The following is a 14,612-nucleotide window of genomic DNA, read 5'->3' as shown; positions in this document are numbered from 1 at the left end:
ATGCCTTTCTCTGCCCGACTTTCCAGTGCCACCGCTGACTCTTACCGACTCTGAGTCAGTTAAGAATTGTGTCATCGCCTGAACCATCGATCAACGGGTGAGGAGGCGGCTGGTGACTCTAAAGCCATGGCTCGTTACCGTTTGCCTCACAACCGTTTGCCCACAGTGAGCTGCCTGAGAGAGGGCAGCACCATTTCCAGCTCTAGTGCTGAGAACATTAAAACTGAGTAAGAAAGAGCAGACTCACCATGAATTCACTTTGAAGTAAGTGGGAACTTGCCACAACGTCCCTCAGCTGTGGCCTTGTGAGGATGCGGCTGGCCGACTGCAGGTACTCCATGGCTATCTTCTCCCGGGGGGTTGGGACGGCCACAAAAGGTTCCACATTCCCCAGGCTACTCATGTCCAGTGTAAGAGAGACATTGGAACCTCGTCTACAGGGGGGAAAAGAATGTTATCGCATTTAGATATTACATGTATTACTTTGATCATACAGACTGTCTTTTTTGCACGAGGACACAGTTCAATGATATCTTTCCAGAAACAAAGGTATATCTATATCTATATCTATATCTATATCTATATCTATAACTATATTTGGTATCATGACTGACTACAGCAAGTCTTCATAGTTTATAGGAAACTGGCAATTTTATTGCTGCAAACAATTCTGAATTGAGAACAGGTACTGTAAGTTATTAGTAAACATACTTGTTGAAGAAATAAGATGGTTAATAATTTTAACTAAAAAAATCAGAAAAAGTCAACACATTTAAATTGAAAAATCATGGGTAATACAAAAGAACATGTATTTTTGTGTATGTCTGAGAGTTCAAAATATATATCATAGTCATTAAATGCTTTACCCATTTTCACAATGTGGTTATACTTCAAAATAGCATGTACTATACCATAAACAAACATGCCTTTGATTGATTAATTAAAACATAATAAAATTAAAATAGCAGTCTCTACTATAGTTCAAATGATTGCACTGATACAGAATGTAAATGTTTTAAAATGTACGCATGTACATAAATGTATGTACTGTAACTTTACAGGAAGTATGGTGGTGCATACCTGAAATTCTGGAGGCTGGGAGATCAGAGGCAAGAGGATCAGGAGTTCAAGGCCATTCTCGGTTACATGAGTTTGAGGCCAACCCAGGCTACACACAACTATCTCAAAAACAAGCAAACAGGAACCAAATCAAACAAATTGAAAACAACTTTGTATTTTATATCTGCACATATATATGTACATATGTATATATGTTATTCATTTAATTTTGTAAAGCCTGTAAGAGGCCCTGGAGATCACAGACCTATAGGCTAAGTTTCAGTTTATCGTTTCTTTATGATTCCTTTTCTTCTTTTGGGAAGTAATGACTGGAGTCCTGCCCTTTCCAGGGACCCTGGCGTTCTGTGCAGAAGATGTAAGCCCCTCTTAGCAGTTACATTAGCCATGTGACACACAGCCATAAAAGAGCGTATGACAACGAGTGGCTGAATCACTGTTCCTCTAAAACCACATTTGAGAAAAAGAGGTTTAAAGTCAAAGACTTGACTGTAAGTGAGACTACAAAGGTGTGTGTCAGGGTGTTAAAAAGAGTGTCAGGGTGGGGGTCTGGTGTCCCACAGAAGTGGAGAGCAGGGAGCAGCAGGTCAAAACATGATAGGAAAGACAGTAAGGCAGGTCTGAGCCTAGATCAGTTCCTCTGAATAGTGGACAACACACCAGAAAAGAGTTGAGCGGCGGGGCCTCCATTTTAAATAATGGAAAATACGCAACCAGAGAAACCTACTGAACAGTCATCCTCCATCAGTTCCTCACGCTCTTGTTTCTGCTGTGGATACAGCATTGGGGCTTGTCTACCGTCTGATAGGTAATATGATTTTTTTACTCTCGAAATGGATGGCAATGGTAGTTTTAATTCCCGTTTTTGCTTAATGGATATTTATTTTTATTTCTTTTTATCTGTCACTAAATGATACACTTGAAAAAGTCACCACAGTTTGAGGGGTTTGTTTTAATTGTTGCCGAGCTAGCTGGAGTTCTGAAGCCAGTGTTGAAGAAGGGTTAGGACGCTGCTCTTAGGAGCACCTTTCCTGGGGCTGACACGACTAGCTCTTTGGCAGAGCTGCACAATCTACGCTATTTTAAGAATTGCTGGGCAGTGGTGGCGCATGCCTTTAATCCCAGCACTCGGGAGGCAGAGGCAGGCGGATCTCTGTGAGTTCGAGGCCAGCCTGGTCTACAAAGTGAGTTCCAGGAAAGGCACAAAACTACACAGAGAAACCCTGTCTCGGAAAAAAAAAAAAAAAAAAAAAAAAAAAAAAAGAATTAATTCGTTAGGCTGGCTTACAAAGCAAGGGCCTTCATCGTGGTATCCTCATACATGTGTGCCCTTAAACTGCTTCATTTGACCCCCTCCCCCATTGAACTCTCCTGGTGTGCCTCGCGTTAGTCCCCCCCACCCCTAAACCCCCACCCCAGTTAATCCAGCACTCTGCCTTGCTGCGTTAAGTATCCCATTACTCTATTTCCCACCTCCCTCAAGAGAATTTGATGGTCATATAAGTGCTTAAGCATTTCTTTTCTTTATTCATGTCTATCGTAGGTCGTGGGAATTGGAAGTGTCTGAACTATTTAGGGTTTATGAGTTCTCAATTCTTTCAAAGAAACACTGGACTGACTGGATATTTCACATATGCATTTGCTGGTCACTGTGATTATATATATGTAAGTCCTCTCTGGGAGGACATGTAGCCCTGTGCATCTCCTTATCTATTGCAGATTCATATACTGTAATCTTGGTATTCTAGCACACTGTTTTTTTTACTCTATCCATACTGGACTTTTCACCATCTGATGTGTGTGTGTGTGAGCCTTTCACAATAACAGCATACAGTTTTCTTTCATTTCAAATGTTTTACCTTAAATACTTCAGTGCTTGAAGGATTCATCATCATATATCTTCGCTGTCAGGCTTACCAATGTTTCTTTCTTTCCTGTACTTGGATATTTAGCTTTCTCTCTGACTCTTAAAAAAAAATTAATATCAAAGTCCTAAGGAGATGGCTCAGCAGGTAAAGGGCCTGCAGGAGGACTTGAGTTCAGATGCCCAGGAATCATGATAAAAAGGCCAGGTATGGCAGCAGGCATCTGTAACCCAAGCACTGGCAGCCAGTGGGAGACCATTAGAGACAGGCGGATTCCTGGGGTTCATTGGCTAGTCAGCCTAGCCAAACCCTTAAGCTTCCGGTTCAGTAAGAGACCCTGACTCAAAAATTGAAGGGAGCAGGGAGTGAAGAATCCGCTCGGCGGCATTACCCTCCTGCCTGCACACGCATGCATGTGCATAGACAATCGATATCGATGTGGCTTATTATTTATTGGCGTGCCCCTGAAATACATTTTCTCATTCTACCATTATTATTAACTCGTTGGGGTTGCTGGGGTAGAAAGAGATGGGCAGCACCCTGAATGTTCTGTGACATATTACCTATTTGGTAGAGAGGTGTATGTGCGCCTAGCTTTTTTGTTTGGGGCTCTTATTGTTGACCGAAATATTTGATTTCTTGTGTTTCTAGGTAGGAAATAGACAGAGTAGCAAAGAATGGTTCTGCTTTTAGGCCAAGAATTTAATCTATTTTTAGTGAGAAACTGTTTTTTAAAGTTTTTTTTCAATCCAGTGGTACTTGCCTTTAATTTTGTAGGAAATCCTGGTTCTGATTATGGTTTGTTTTAGTTTTAGTGTTTTGTGAGAATTTGACTTTTGCTGTCTTTTTTTCTAATTTTTATGTATTTATTTTCTCAGAAAGGAGTCTGGAGATGTTGTTTCTGGATTACCAGCTAGAGGCCACTTGAAAGCACAATTTCATTCAATTTTCATTCACAATAGACAGTGTCTACAGTCTGTCACTAGGGAGACACCCTGAGCTGCCGAGGTTTAGCAGATGGTGAGGTCTCCTCCACTTATGCAGGGCAGCTGTGCGGAGGAGGGGATCATTTGAACTGGACCCTGGTCATTTCAGAGACAGCCTCGAAGGAGAAATGAATGGTATGGGAGCAGAACGTGGAAGAAGACTTTGAGAGAAAGAGCAGTCAGGGCTGCAGCTCAGCTGTGCAAAATGTATTTTGGAGTCAGGAGCTGGTTTTGCCGGGGAGATGAGGTGGGAGGCAAGAGCTGTGGAAACCACATGGCTATCAGAAGCTGCCTAAGTTCATCAGAGAGAGTCATGACATCGACATAGATGCCTACCAACTTTTGTTTGGCGTCTCTCACACACCCTGCCCACACCTGGAGATCCACAGCCTCTCAGATCCCAAGTCTAAGTCTTTGATGAGAGTTTTCTGAATTGTCTGTAGTCAGCTGAGAGCTGTGAAACCCCTCAATAAGGGAGACCAGCTTTGGTTTAGCAAGAGAAAGAAGAAAGAAACCCAATATATTAAATTTCTGTTAATTTGTCAACTACTGTTACATAGCATTTTTGCCTTTGGAAGTACTGTTTTCCCTTATTTTATAGGTCAAAAAAAAATACCCATATTTGAAACACAGTTGTTGAACAAAGACAATTCAAGTTATAATATAAAGTACAAGCTCTTTTTGCTTTGCCTCCCAAAGTGAGAGTGTGTTAGCAGATTATGTTAGATTGTATGTGGAGTTGAAAGTCAAGTGCTTGGAAAGGGGGAGGAACCAAGAACAGTATTCAAATACAGATTTTTGTCTTCAAAGCATTTTTGTGTGGGCTCAAATCTTGCCTGTCCATATCCTCGATGTGCCCTTCTTAAGGTTACTTAGCTTCTCTGCATCTCAGCTTTTTTTTTTCTGTCTCTTTAAAGTGAATAAATGTTCAAGTAAACGTACTTACAGAGTTACTATACAGGCAACATATAAAGAATGATGTCAGTGGCTTATAAAAAGTAACGCATGGGCATTATTAAATTTGGTCAACAATGAACAAAATCCTTTCTAACTCTCACTTTTGGCATTTCTCTAAGGGAACTATTTTAGGACACTTCCATAAGAATTGCAAATTGTTTGGATTGAGATTAACTTGAATGCTTTGAAATCAATGGCTATAACCTACACATTTAACACTAAAAAAAGATACAGCTTGGTGGTAGCCTATTTCCTTAGAAGTTCCCTTTATTATGGCAAACCCGTTTGCCCTGAAAACTAGACAATCCCATAGCACTTCACCTCATCACCTCCGACAATGTCTCAAAGTTCAACTATAGAATTAAACTTGCACTGGCTGTTGACCTCACAAAGAGCATTTTCCACAGAGCAGTCTTATCGTGGTGACGGCTCCCCCATGCTTGACGTAAAATACGATGGTAGGATGTTGTTAACTTGGGAAAAATCTCTGCTTTTGTTAATTCTTATTTTTAAAGAACAAACAATATTGATTGATTGATACGGTGCCATTAGGAAATTGAATCAGAAGAATCAACTTAGAAGAAGTACCACATTTGGAGACTTAGGCGTCTGCTTAGAGCCGAGAGCTTAAACATATACCCATATTTTAATTTCTCCTGATGAAAACGATGTGTTTACTGTGGGAATTTATACAATTTCGACATTTGAAAATGGAACTAAAGTAACTCATATTCATGCTTTTTGCTATCATTTAAATTGACTTTGAAATCTTCCTAATTTATAGGGATCAGTGACGGTGGCTAATTGCTACAGTTTTGATTTCTTTGGTTCAAGAAACGGACGAATTAATTAATCTTCACTGTTTATTTCTAGCTCCTTACCTTTGAGAATTTTGTTTAGCGTCACTGATATATTACTATGACATTTGTGGTGTTACACTGTTTCTCAGACATATTTGTGGCAAATACCAGTCTGTTGTTGCCTTAACACACTAAAATTGTTAAAAATTTATGTTTATGCTCAGTTAAGTGCCCTGACCTTTCTGAATATGCAGTAATTTATTTTACATTTATTTACTGTGTGTGTCTGTGTGTGTAACAGCACATGGGTCAAGGTCAGAGGGAAACTTTAGGGTAGTTTCTCTCCAGCCACTTGAGTTCTAAGGAAGGAGCTCATGGCCTCGGAGCTGGTGCCAAGTTCCTTTACTTCACAAGCCATCCTACCAGCTTGGAAATGTATTCTTTAGAAACATAACCATTCAATCTGGTTGTAATTCATTTGGGGCTATGGGCAAAGGTGAATTCCCAAGTTCTTTGTTGTTGTTGTTGTTGTTGTTAATATTTCTCCCAGATAGCTAATTGGCATATTTAACACAACTTACAGAAAAATTCAGAAAAGGATATGTGTTAGTCAATACTTTCTTTTTTTTAAACTAGCTACCATTGACTATGATCTGAAGTGCAAAATTTGATTTTATTAAACTAAGGGCATATGAGCTCGTTCCAGTAAACACCACAAATTAAGTAGAAATGAGGGCAAAATTGGACAATTTGAAACCAGAGCAAACTTTATTAAAATTAAAATGAAGATAGGTTTAGAGAAAAATAGTATCCATCAGAGTAACAGGAGATCTTAACATTTAAAAACAGAATGTGCAAAAGTCAGAACTCGAACTGCTATTGAAAACTTGGCCTCTATTTTGCCGGGCAAGTGTGAAAACTGGTTGAGACATTTTTATGCCTCTCGATCTCTGGTGTACGAAAGGGAAGACAATAAAAGAGCTTTATCAAGTTCCCCCTGCAGCACCAATTATTATTTATGCCAAAAAGTAAATAGGAGGGAGGAAATTCAAAAGATACCAATGCAAACAATTGAAGGAAAAAGCAAATTCTTAAGGCAAGGTAAGAGAAACGCAACAAACAGCCGGCTAATTACAATTAAGTCCAAAGGAAAACACACATAAATATTATGAGCCAGGGCCACACTGAACTCAGCAAGGGAATATAAACAACTCTGTTGAGAAAATGGCCATTTCTCTGCTACTGTTCTTCATCGCCATGAAGTGGGAAGAAAACAGTGCTAAAAATACCCAAGCACTTCAACTCAGCGCTGGAGCCTCTCTGAGACCACACATCTACTTTCCTGGAAGGCGAGGGATGTAACACTTGGCCTTAGACGCTGGATTCTGGCAGTTCTCTTTGCATGAAGAACTAAGACTTCCAGCGCCTTTGCACTCAGTGTCCCCAAAGTAGCGAAATGAGGGCAGAGGAAAAAAATGATACAAACACAATCATTTCGCCCGTGCTCTAGGCAGATACAGTTCTAACTGTTGGACGAGGAAGTGACGGGCCAGTGAGAAATGCCAGCGGCTGCTTACATCCAAGCCTTGGAGGAAGAATGGAAAAGTACCCAGCTCAAAGGCTGTACGTAGGACACAGCGATTTGTGCAGAACTGTCTCCAAAGCACCCGCATCTGATCTCTCAGGATGAGAAATGAGAATCTAGCAGGTCTTCCGTCCCGACTTGAAAGCAGGAATCTGGGGTTCTCAGTCCTTCAGTCCGATCTTTGCCCTCTGTGACTGATGACCACTTTAAATCTGAATTTAATCACTAAAGATGAGCTTACAGCCTTCTATACCCACCCTGGTGTTTTAACTCTTCTGATTCAGATTGCTCACATGCTTAGTTTTCTAGGAGACACTTAATTACAAAGAAAGGAAATTAGAGAAATTCTTGTTTCTTTGAATAGCAAAGGTAAAGCTGGAGAGAGGGCCCTTCAGCCCGTGAGATTGACTGGCCTCTGCATCTGTTTACAACTTGACATTCTGCCACCATTTTGTTCCTGTAGGTGTTAAGTTTTAAGACTATTTAACAGTATCTTTCCCCCTTCATCTCTTTACTTTCAAGTCAATTCTGGATGGTACCCTCTATCTAAATCACTTGACAAATGAACGGGTGAAATGTTGAAAACAGGACAGGAGACAGAATTCTAAGAAAGTTAAACTGTGACGTTCCTGAAGTGTATAGCAGTTGAAATAATATGAGTAGGTAATATGACTACTCAGGCTAAAATTTCCCAAAGGCAAATTCTGCAGGGAAGACATGAATGAAACTAAGCAACTAAGTGTAAAGGATCCCAGGCATGGGTCCAGGAAGATGAGAAATGCACGTTACTCTACACTAAAAAAAAAAAAAAAAAAAATCTTGTAATGTGGAGAACATCTTTGTTGTAGGAAATGAGGCATGTTTCTACCTCCCACTGCCCTGGGAAGAATACTGTTGTTTTCCCTGTTGAGTGATTACATAAAATGTTTTCAAGTTCCTATAATGATACCCAATCCTCCTACCTCGGCCTCTTGAGTGCTGAGACTGAAGGCATGCCTACCACACCCAGCCAGTCTCACATGTTATATATTCTAAGACAAGGTAAATTTATAACTGAAAAATCAAAATTCAAATCATCATTAGAACACCCAGGAAGCAGAAACTGGTGGGTTTCTGTGCGTTCAGGACCAGCCTGGTCTACATAGTAAGTTTCAGTCCAGCCAGGACTATACAGTAAGACTCTAGGTTAAAACATGAAAACATACAAACAAATAAACAAATAGCTCTAACAACAATCCCCCCGACACAGTGAAAACTCATACATGCATATGTATACGTGTGAAATATATAAAGTAAACTTGTTACAATGTTCTCTGGGCCCTGACCTCGGAAACTGATTAAATCAATGTCTTACCACATGAGTTAGACTTAAACTTCCTTGGCCTTAGACTGCAACCACAGGGTTAATTCACTTGGTAAAAGGTAAAGAAACATAAACATGTCATTTTTTTCCCCCAGCTTGGAATGGTGTGCATGACACACTTGTGTGAGTAACTATGACAATAACTATATGGTCTTACCTCACTCTGTGTTGATGTAGCTATGTGACAGCTGGAGTATTCAAGAAAAGTTAAGAGTTGGGAGAAATGGTTAGTGAGTCACTTTGCAGCAGTTAAGTTTGTAAGCAAGGTCAGTGGTCACCTAAGTTGGGACTGTTTTTTGTACCTCATACATTTGTATGAGGTACAAATGTATGTTCTTACAATGAATAGGTTAATTTTTTTTCTATTTTTGAAAAATGAGATCTGTCCACTGGACAAAGACTAAAACAAAAAATATCTTTAAAATGAAGAAAATATCTCCAATAATAAATGGAGTAGCCTCTAACATTATTGTGACTCTTCTTCGGATCTTTGTGACAATGACTTGCACGTATGATTTCAGAGCTGACCACTTGGTATTACCAACTGGGGCCACTTTCCTGGGGAAGACTGTTTCTCTTGCTCTTAGCATTCCTTAGCTGCCCATAGTTACTTGTCTAGGGTTGAGGCCCTGTGAGATTTCCTCCTTCCAGGCTAGCAGGAGTGTCTTCCTTGCTAGTGAGTTGTTTTAAAATCTAAGTCAATAGATCAGCAGCAGCACAGGGTATAGAAGAAACCTGAAGACACAGCTCAAGCCCTCTTTGCGTTTGACACAAACTCTTCTAGCAGCTCCCTAGGAAGCCCTCCAGCCCTGCCTTCTAAGCCTTCAAACCCTTCCAGCAGCTCTCTAGTAAGCCTTCTTAACCTCTAAACTCTCCTAGTCCAGGGTGTCTTCTCCCATATTGCACTATAGCAACTTTCACTAGAGAATAACACTGAAAATACAATAATAAAGCCTGCCATTAGCTCCCTCTGACATGATGCTTCCCAGTCTAGTCCCTGCGTATTTCTCCAGCCTCATCTGGCATAGCCTCTCCCTGTCTGTGTCTGGGCAGGCAGTCAACTACAATTCAATTCAGGTCTGTCTCTTTTAGATCCATACCCCCAAATGTAGGCGCGCTTTCCCAGAGCCATTTTTGAATATATTCATAATGAACATATATCTTCACTAGAAATGATTTTCTATGCAATGTGAACAAAGATGCAAGGTTCAATTCTCCCTCTGTACCCACTGGTAAGTGAAAAGCTGCCCTTTATTGTCTATGTGTTACATATTGTCTATGGTTACAAATAAATTGGAGAGGGTAATGCAATCTGGTGGCTTGTACAATTCTTCCAGAAATACGTAAACTGAAGGATCACTTTAGATGAGGGTTTTAAGATTTAGTGAAAACCAGATGTGGTGGTACACACCTATAATCCTAACATGTGGGAAACAGAGGCAGGAGCCTAATTTAGGCTACCTTATAAATACTAGGCCATCCAGGGCAGTATAACAAGAACTTGTGTGAAAAAAAAATGAATACATAAGATAAAATAAAACAAGTAAAACTAATGAAATTTAGACTGTGAAGGCACAAGAATGGTGTTTTTAAAGATTTGCTGTAAAACTTGTATAAATACCCATAAAGTTTCAGCCTTAACATATTAAAAACCTGAGAAGATTTTATGCAAACCAAAGAATAAAAAAGCAGTATACTGTTTCCAAACCAAGAATGATTAATTTTTATCTTTTTCTGGCACTTGGTATTGTTTTGGCTGTCACTCACGATGAGGAGGCTGTTTCCCTTTTTAAAAAAGAACAAAATGTTGGTAGCTCTAATTTTAGTTCTTGGCTTTAATTTTTCCTCATTCCTACAATGATAATGAAGAAATATCAGACCTCAATGAAGAAACCAAGCTTTCTGATATGAGAAATCTGAATTTCAGTTGATCTGCGTATAAGCATAAACATGGATATACATTCATACATGCCCAACATTTTGTAAGCAGCACATATAATTAATTCACCATTCTTTCATATAACTACCGAGGAATCCTCTCAGTTCACGATGAAGTCAATGTAGTTACTTTCAAGAGCAATGATGCCTATGGTTCTAACGATCCACTGACTTCAGCTCACTCATGAATCATCAGAAAGTATACATGTTTTCTAACAGCTCTGGACGAACTGGGAATGGCAGAGGAATTTCTCAACCTGATGGAAGTCACACACAGGAGCCCCACAGCTAACGTTTGCCTAACAAGGAAAGGTTCAGAACTTCCTGGGCAAAACCATCCTGAAAAAGAACAAAGGTGGGGGGAATGGGTCGAGGAGTGGGGAGACTCACATTTTCTGAGTTCAAAAGTTCTACCAAGTTACACTAACAACAGCAGCAGTAACAATAACAACAAAAAGAGGTATTGCCAGAAAGATAGATATACAGAAAAATGGAAGAGAATTAAAAATCCATATGTCAGCAAAGAGGTATCCCAAACAAGATTGCAAGAAGTTGCTTCAATGGGAAGCTGTAAGGAAGGCTGAAGGGGGAGCTGGTGAGCCTTTGCGGAAGCTGTAACTCTCACTCACTGCTCCTTAAAGTGTGAAATGGTCTAGCCATGGGGGAAAAGCAATGGTGCTTCACAAAGCTAAGCCTGTGGGTCTCTGCTGCGCCCTCTGCATATAGGTTATGGCAAATCCTCAGCTACTGAACTGTACCCCTAAGTCTTACTTTATTTTTTATTTTGAGACAGGTTCTCACTAAGCTGTACAGGCTGCCTTGAACTCGGTAGCCCACACAAGACTTGGATTTGAGATCCTCCTGCCTCAGCTTCCAGAACTTCTGAGTTTATAAAGCCTGTCCCATCAGGTGGGCTGGGGCACGCATTCCTTCGAATCTTTATACCAGATTCCTAAATTTGTTTTTAGCTGCTGGAGAGAAACATTTATAAAGTTAATTTTCACAAAGGAAAAAAAAATTGCCTTATGACAGAATTATTTGTGTAGTTTATTAAAACCATGTGAAGTGGTCCACCTCTGTAATCCAAGTACTTGGGAGACAGAGGCAGGCAGGACCATCTTGAGTTCAAGGTCAGGATGGGGTACATAGCTAGACCTTATCTATTGACTGATTGATTGATTGAATTTTGAGCCTAGGGTGACCTTAAACTCCCTATGTAGCTGAAGAAACTGTGAACTTCTGATCTCTCCCCCTCTACTTCCTGAGTGCTGGGACTACAGGTATATGCCACACCACACATCAATAACACCCCTGATTTATGCAGTGTTGGTGATACAAGCTAGGGCACCGTGAGTGCCAGGCAGGCATCCTACCAACTGAGCTACAGTCTCACCCTCAGTCTGACTTACATCTAACCTGGCATGGTGGCACAGGTCTATAATCCCAGCATTCAGAAGGTAAAGGCAGGAGGATCATTAATTCAAAGTCAGCCTTGCTACTCTGGGAGTTTGAGACCAGCCTGGGTTTCATTAGATCCTGGTTTTAAAAAAATAAAGTGATTGCTTCTAATGTCTATCTTGTCTAACACTGATCACAAGATCTCAGTTACTCTATGTAAGAAGCAGATATCTGGGCTGAAGGGATGGCTCATTAGTTATGAGCATTGGATGCTCTGCCAGAGGACCTAGGTTTGACTCCCAGTACTCACACGACAGCTAACAACCATCTGTAACTCCCATTCCAGGGGACCCTATGCCCTCTTCCTGCCTCTGGTGGTACCAGGCACATACATGCAGCCGAAATACTCATATACACAGAATCAAATTAAATTTAAAAAAGAAGCAGATAAATTATGTCATTAACCAAGGCACCTCAAAATCCACCTTTACCTAAAATGAACTCCCAGTAAGAATTATGAAAATCTGCTGTTTCCAAAGCTTCCCCCTGAATGTTCAGCCAAGAACAATAATTTACTTAAATACCCATTCCTGTGTTTGTTCTGCATTCATTTAAGAATGTACCACCCACAAATGTAATTGTGGGCTTTGGTCAGAGAGGCACGTTGCAAATAAACCAGGGTGGCCATTGCCCTCTAAGAGTTACTGGCCTTTCACCCGGGGAATTGCAGAGTAGGGAGTCGCTTCCTTTTGGCCAGTGAAGAGTCAGTGACTGTAGTTAACGACTGTATTTAACACACCATCACTCTTCAGGTGGAAGGAAGGAAGGGGCCAATTACCTGGAAGAGTTGTACCCCTGATAAAATGCGTGGTCTGGCCACCATGATGGCCTTCCTGCCAGTGTAAATACATAATCATCTTATCAGTGCCGTCTGAGATAAGGAGAGAAGTTTAAATATAAATTATTGACTGGAGTTGCCAATAGTTAAAATAGGCTTTTCCCCCCTCAAGGGAATGAGACTTGTCACCTAGATGCCATTTGTAATAACTCATTGTTATTTTTGGGTCTTTTCTCATCCTTTGACAAGTGCCATAATTGCAAGATAACCCTGAGGTTCAAGGGGCCTTTGGCCTCAGTGCAGGCATTGCACAGGGTGGGCAAGGTGCAGACTCTGAGCCTTTACTGTGCTTCCTTGACTATATTGTACCCAGAGGATGCAGCAAAAATACAGGCAGAGGAACTGGCAAAAAAAAAAAAAAAAAAATAATACTTCTGGAATTCAAAATATCACATACATTTTAAGAACCGAACTGGTATTTGTCATGTGAAGTACACTTTGACACTTGTGAGATAGGAGACAGCCCTTCCTTTCCTAGAAATAAAAATACACACGTCAACCAAATCAAATTGAATGAAAAAATTACCTGGAAACACCTTCTGACTAATGTTTTAGAAGCAGCTAACTTTTTTGGGGGGATAACATTAAAATCATGCATATGCTCCTTTTTGTTGAGGGGTGATTTATACACCACAAAGTTCACATGTCTAAAGTGTAGCATTCAGTACATTTAGGGTAGTCGCTGAGTTGGATAAGATAGGGTGGCATGTGCCTTCACTCCAACATTGTGAGTTTGAGGCCAGCTAGGTCTACACAGTGAGTTCTAGAAGAGGCAAAAACAAACAAACAAGGAGCCAGCACAGAAAATTTTAAAACATTTTCCTCACCCTCAAAGGAAACTGCCTCTCCACCCCATGGCTCCCTTACACAGGCCTTAGACACCAGTCACGTACCTTCTGCATTTACAGGCACACTCATTGCATAGTAATGGGGCTTGAACCTAGGGCCTTGTAGATGACAGGCAAGCACTCTACTCCTAAGCTCCATCCCCTGCATTCACTTCTTTCAGCCCCTTCATGCACATGGACTCATACAGTTTGTCAGACTTCTTTTTCTTGGCATAATGTCGTTAAGGTTCCTCCACGTTGTAACACTTGGAAGTTCTCTGTTCTTTCCCATGAAACAACTGATTCCATTAAATGAATATACAAACTTTGCTCATCTGGGTTTTAGTTGATGGACATGTGGGTGTAACACAAATCTTAAAACATCTTATTAATGAAAAACCTGAAGCCAGATATTGGGGTGAATTCTGAAAGATCAGAGAGACAGAACAAGCCACATGCAACCTCACCTCACCAATTCCTCAGCTGATCCTGTTTCCTCAAACTGGAAGACTCTTCATTACACATTTGATTTTAGTTACTTCTCTCTATCTCAATTGTCATTTTAGTTTCCTGTGATGGCTACTAATTTTATGTGTCATCTTGACTGAGACGGGATGTTTGATCATTTTGTTAGACATGGGGAGTATTTTGATGAGAGTGTTTGGATGAAATCAATATTAAATTAGTATACTTAGCAAAGCAATCTGTCTTTTACAATGTGGTAGGCCTCATTCGTCAGACTGAACAAAAGAAAAGGGCTTACCCCATCTTCCCCCTAAGTCAAAGTGAATAATTTGAGTTTGCTAGTCTTTGAAACAAGACACTGTCTTTTCCCTGTGTTGAGATTCAAACTCAGCTTTTCCTGTATTCCAAGCCTACTGGCCCTCAGACTAGAACCACACTACTGACTTTCTTTGG

At 40.4% G+C, this 14,612-nt stretch overlaps 1 protein-coding gene across 2 annotated transcripts in view; it reads right to left on the bottom strand.

Annotated features, from left to right (window-relative positions):
• Positions 1-14,612, bottom strand: part of Ptprr (protein tyrosine phosphatase receptor type R) — a 241,688-nt gene that overhangs the window by 48,916 nt on the left and 178,160 nt on the right. For both annotated transcript variants that reach the window (XM_052753404.1, XM_052753405.1), the window contains one exon: positions 248-434. In XM_052753404.1, coding sequence (XP_052609364.1) covers positions 248-434 — 187 coding nt within the window. The remainder of the gene's footprint in view (positions 1-247; positions 435-14,612) is intronic.

This window comes from Peromyscus californicus, unplaced genomic scaffold (genome assembly GCF_007827085.1).
Source record: "Peromyscus californicus insignis strain IS unplaced genomic scaffold, ASM782708v3 Scaffold_24__1_contigs__length_46423439, whole genome shotgun sequence".
NCBI lineage: Eukaryota > Metazoa > Chordata > Mammalia > Rodentia > Cricetidae > Peromyscus > Peromyscus californicus.
The sequence above is the reverse complement of the archived record's forward strand: the minus strand, read 5'-3'. Positions and strand labels throughout refer to the sequence as shown.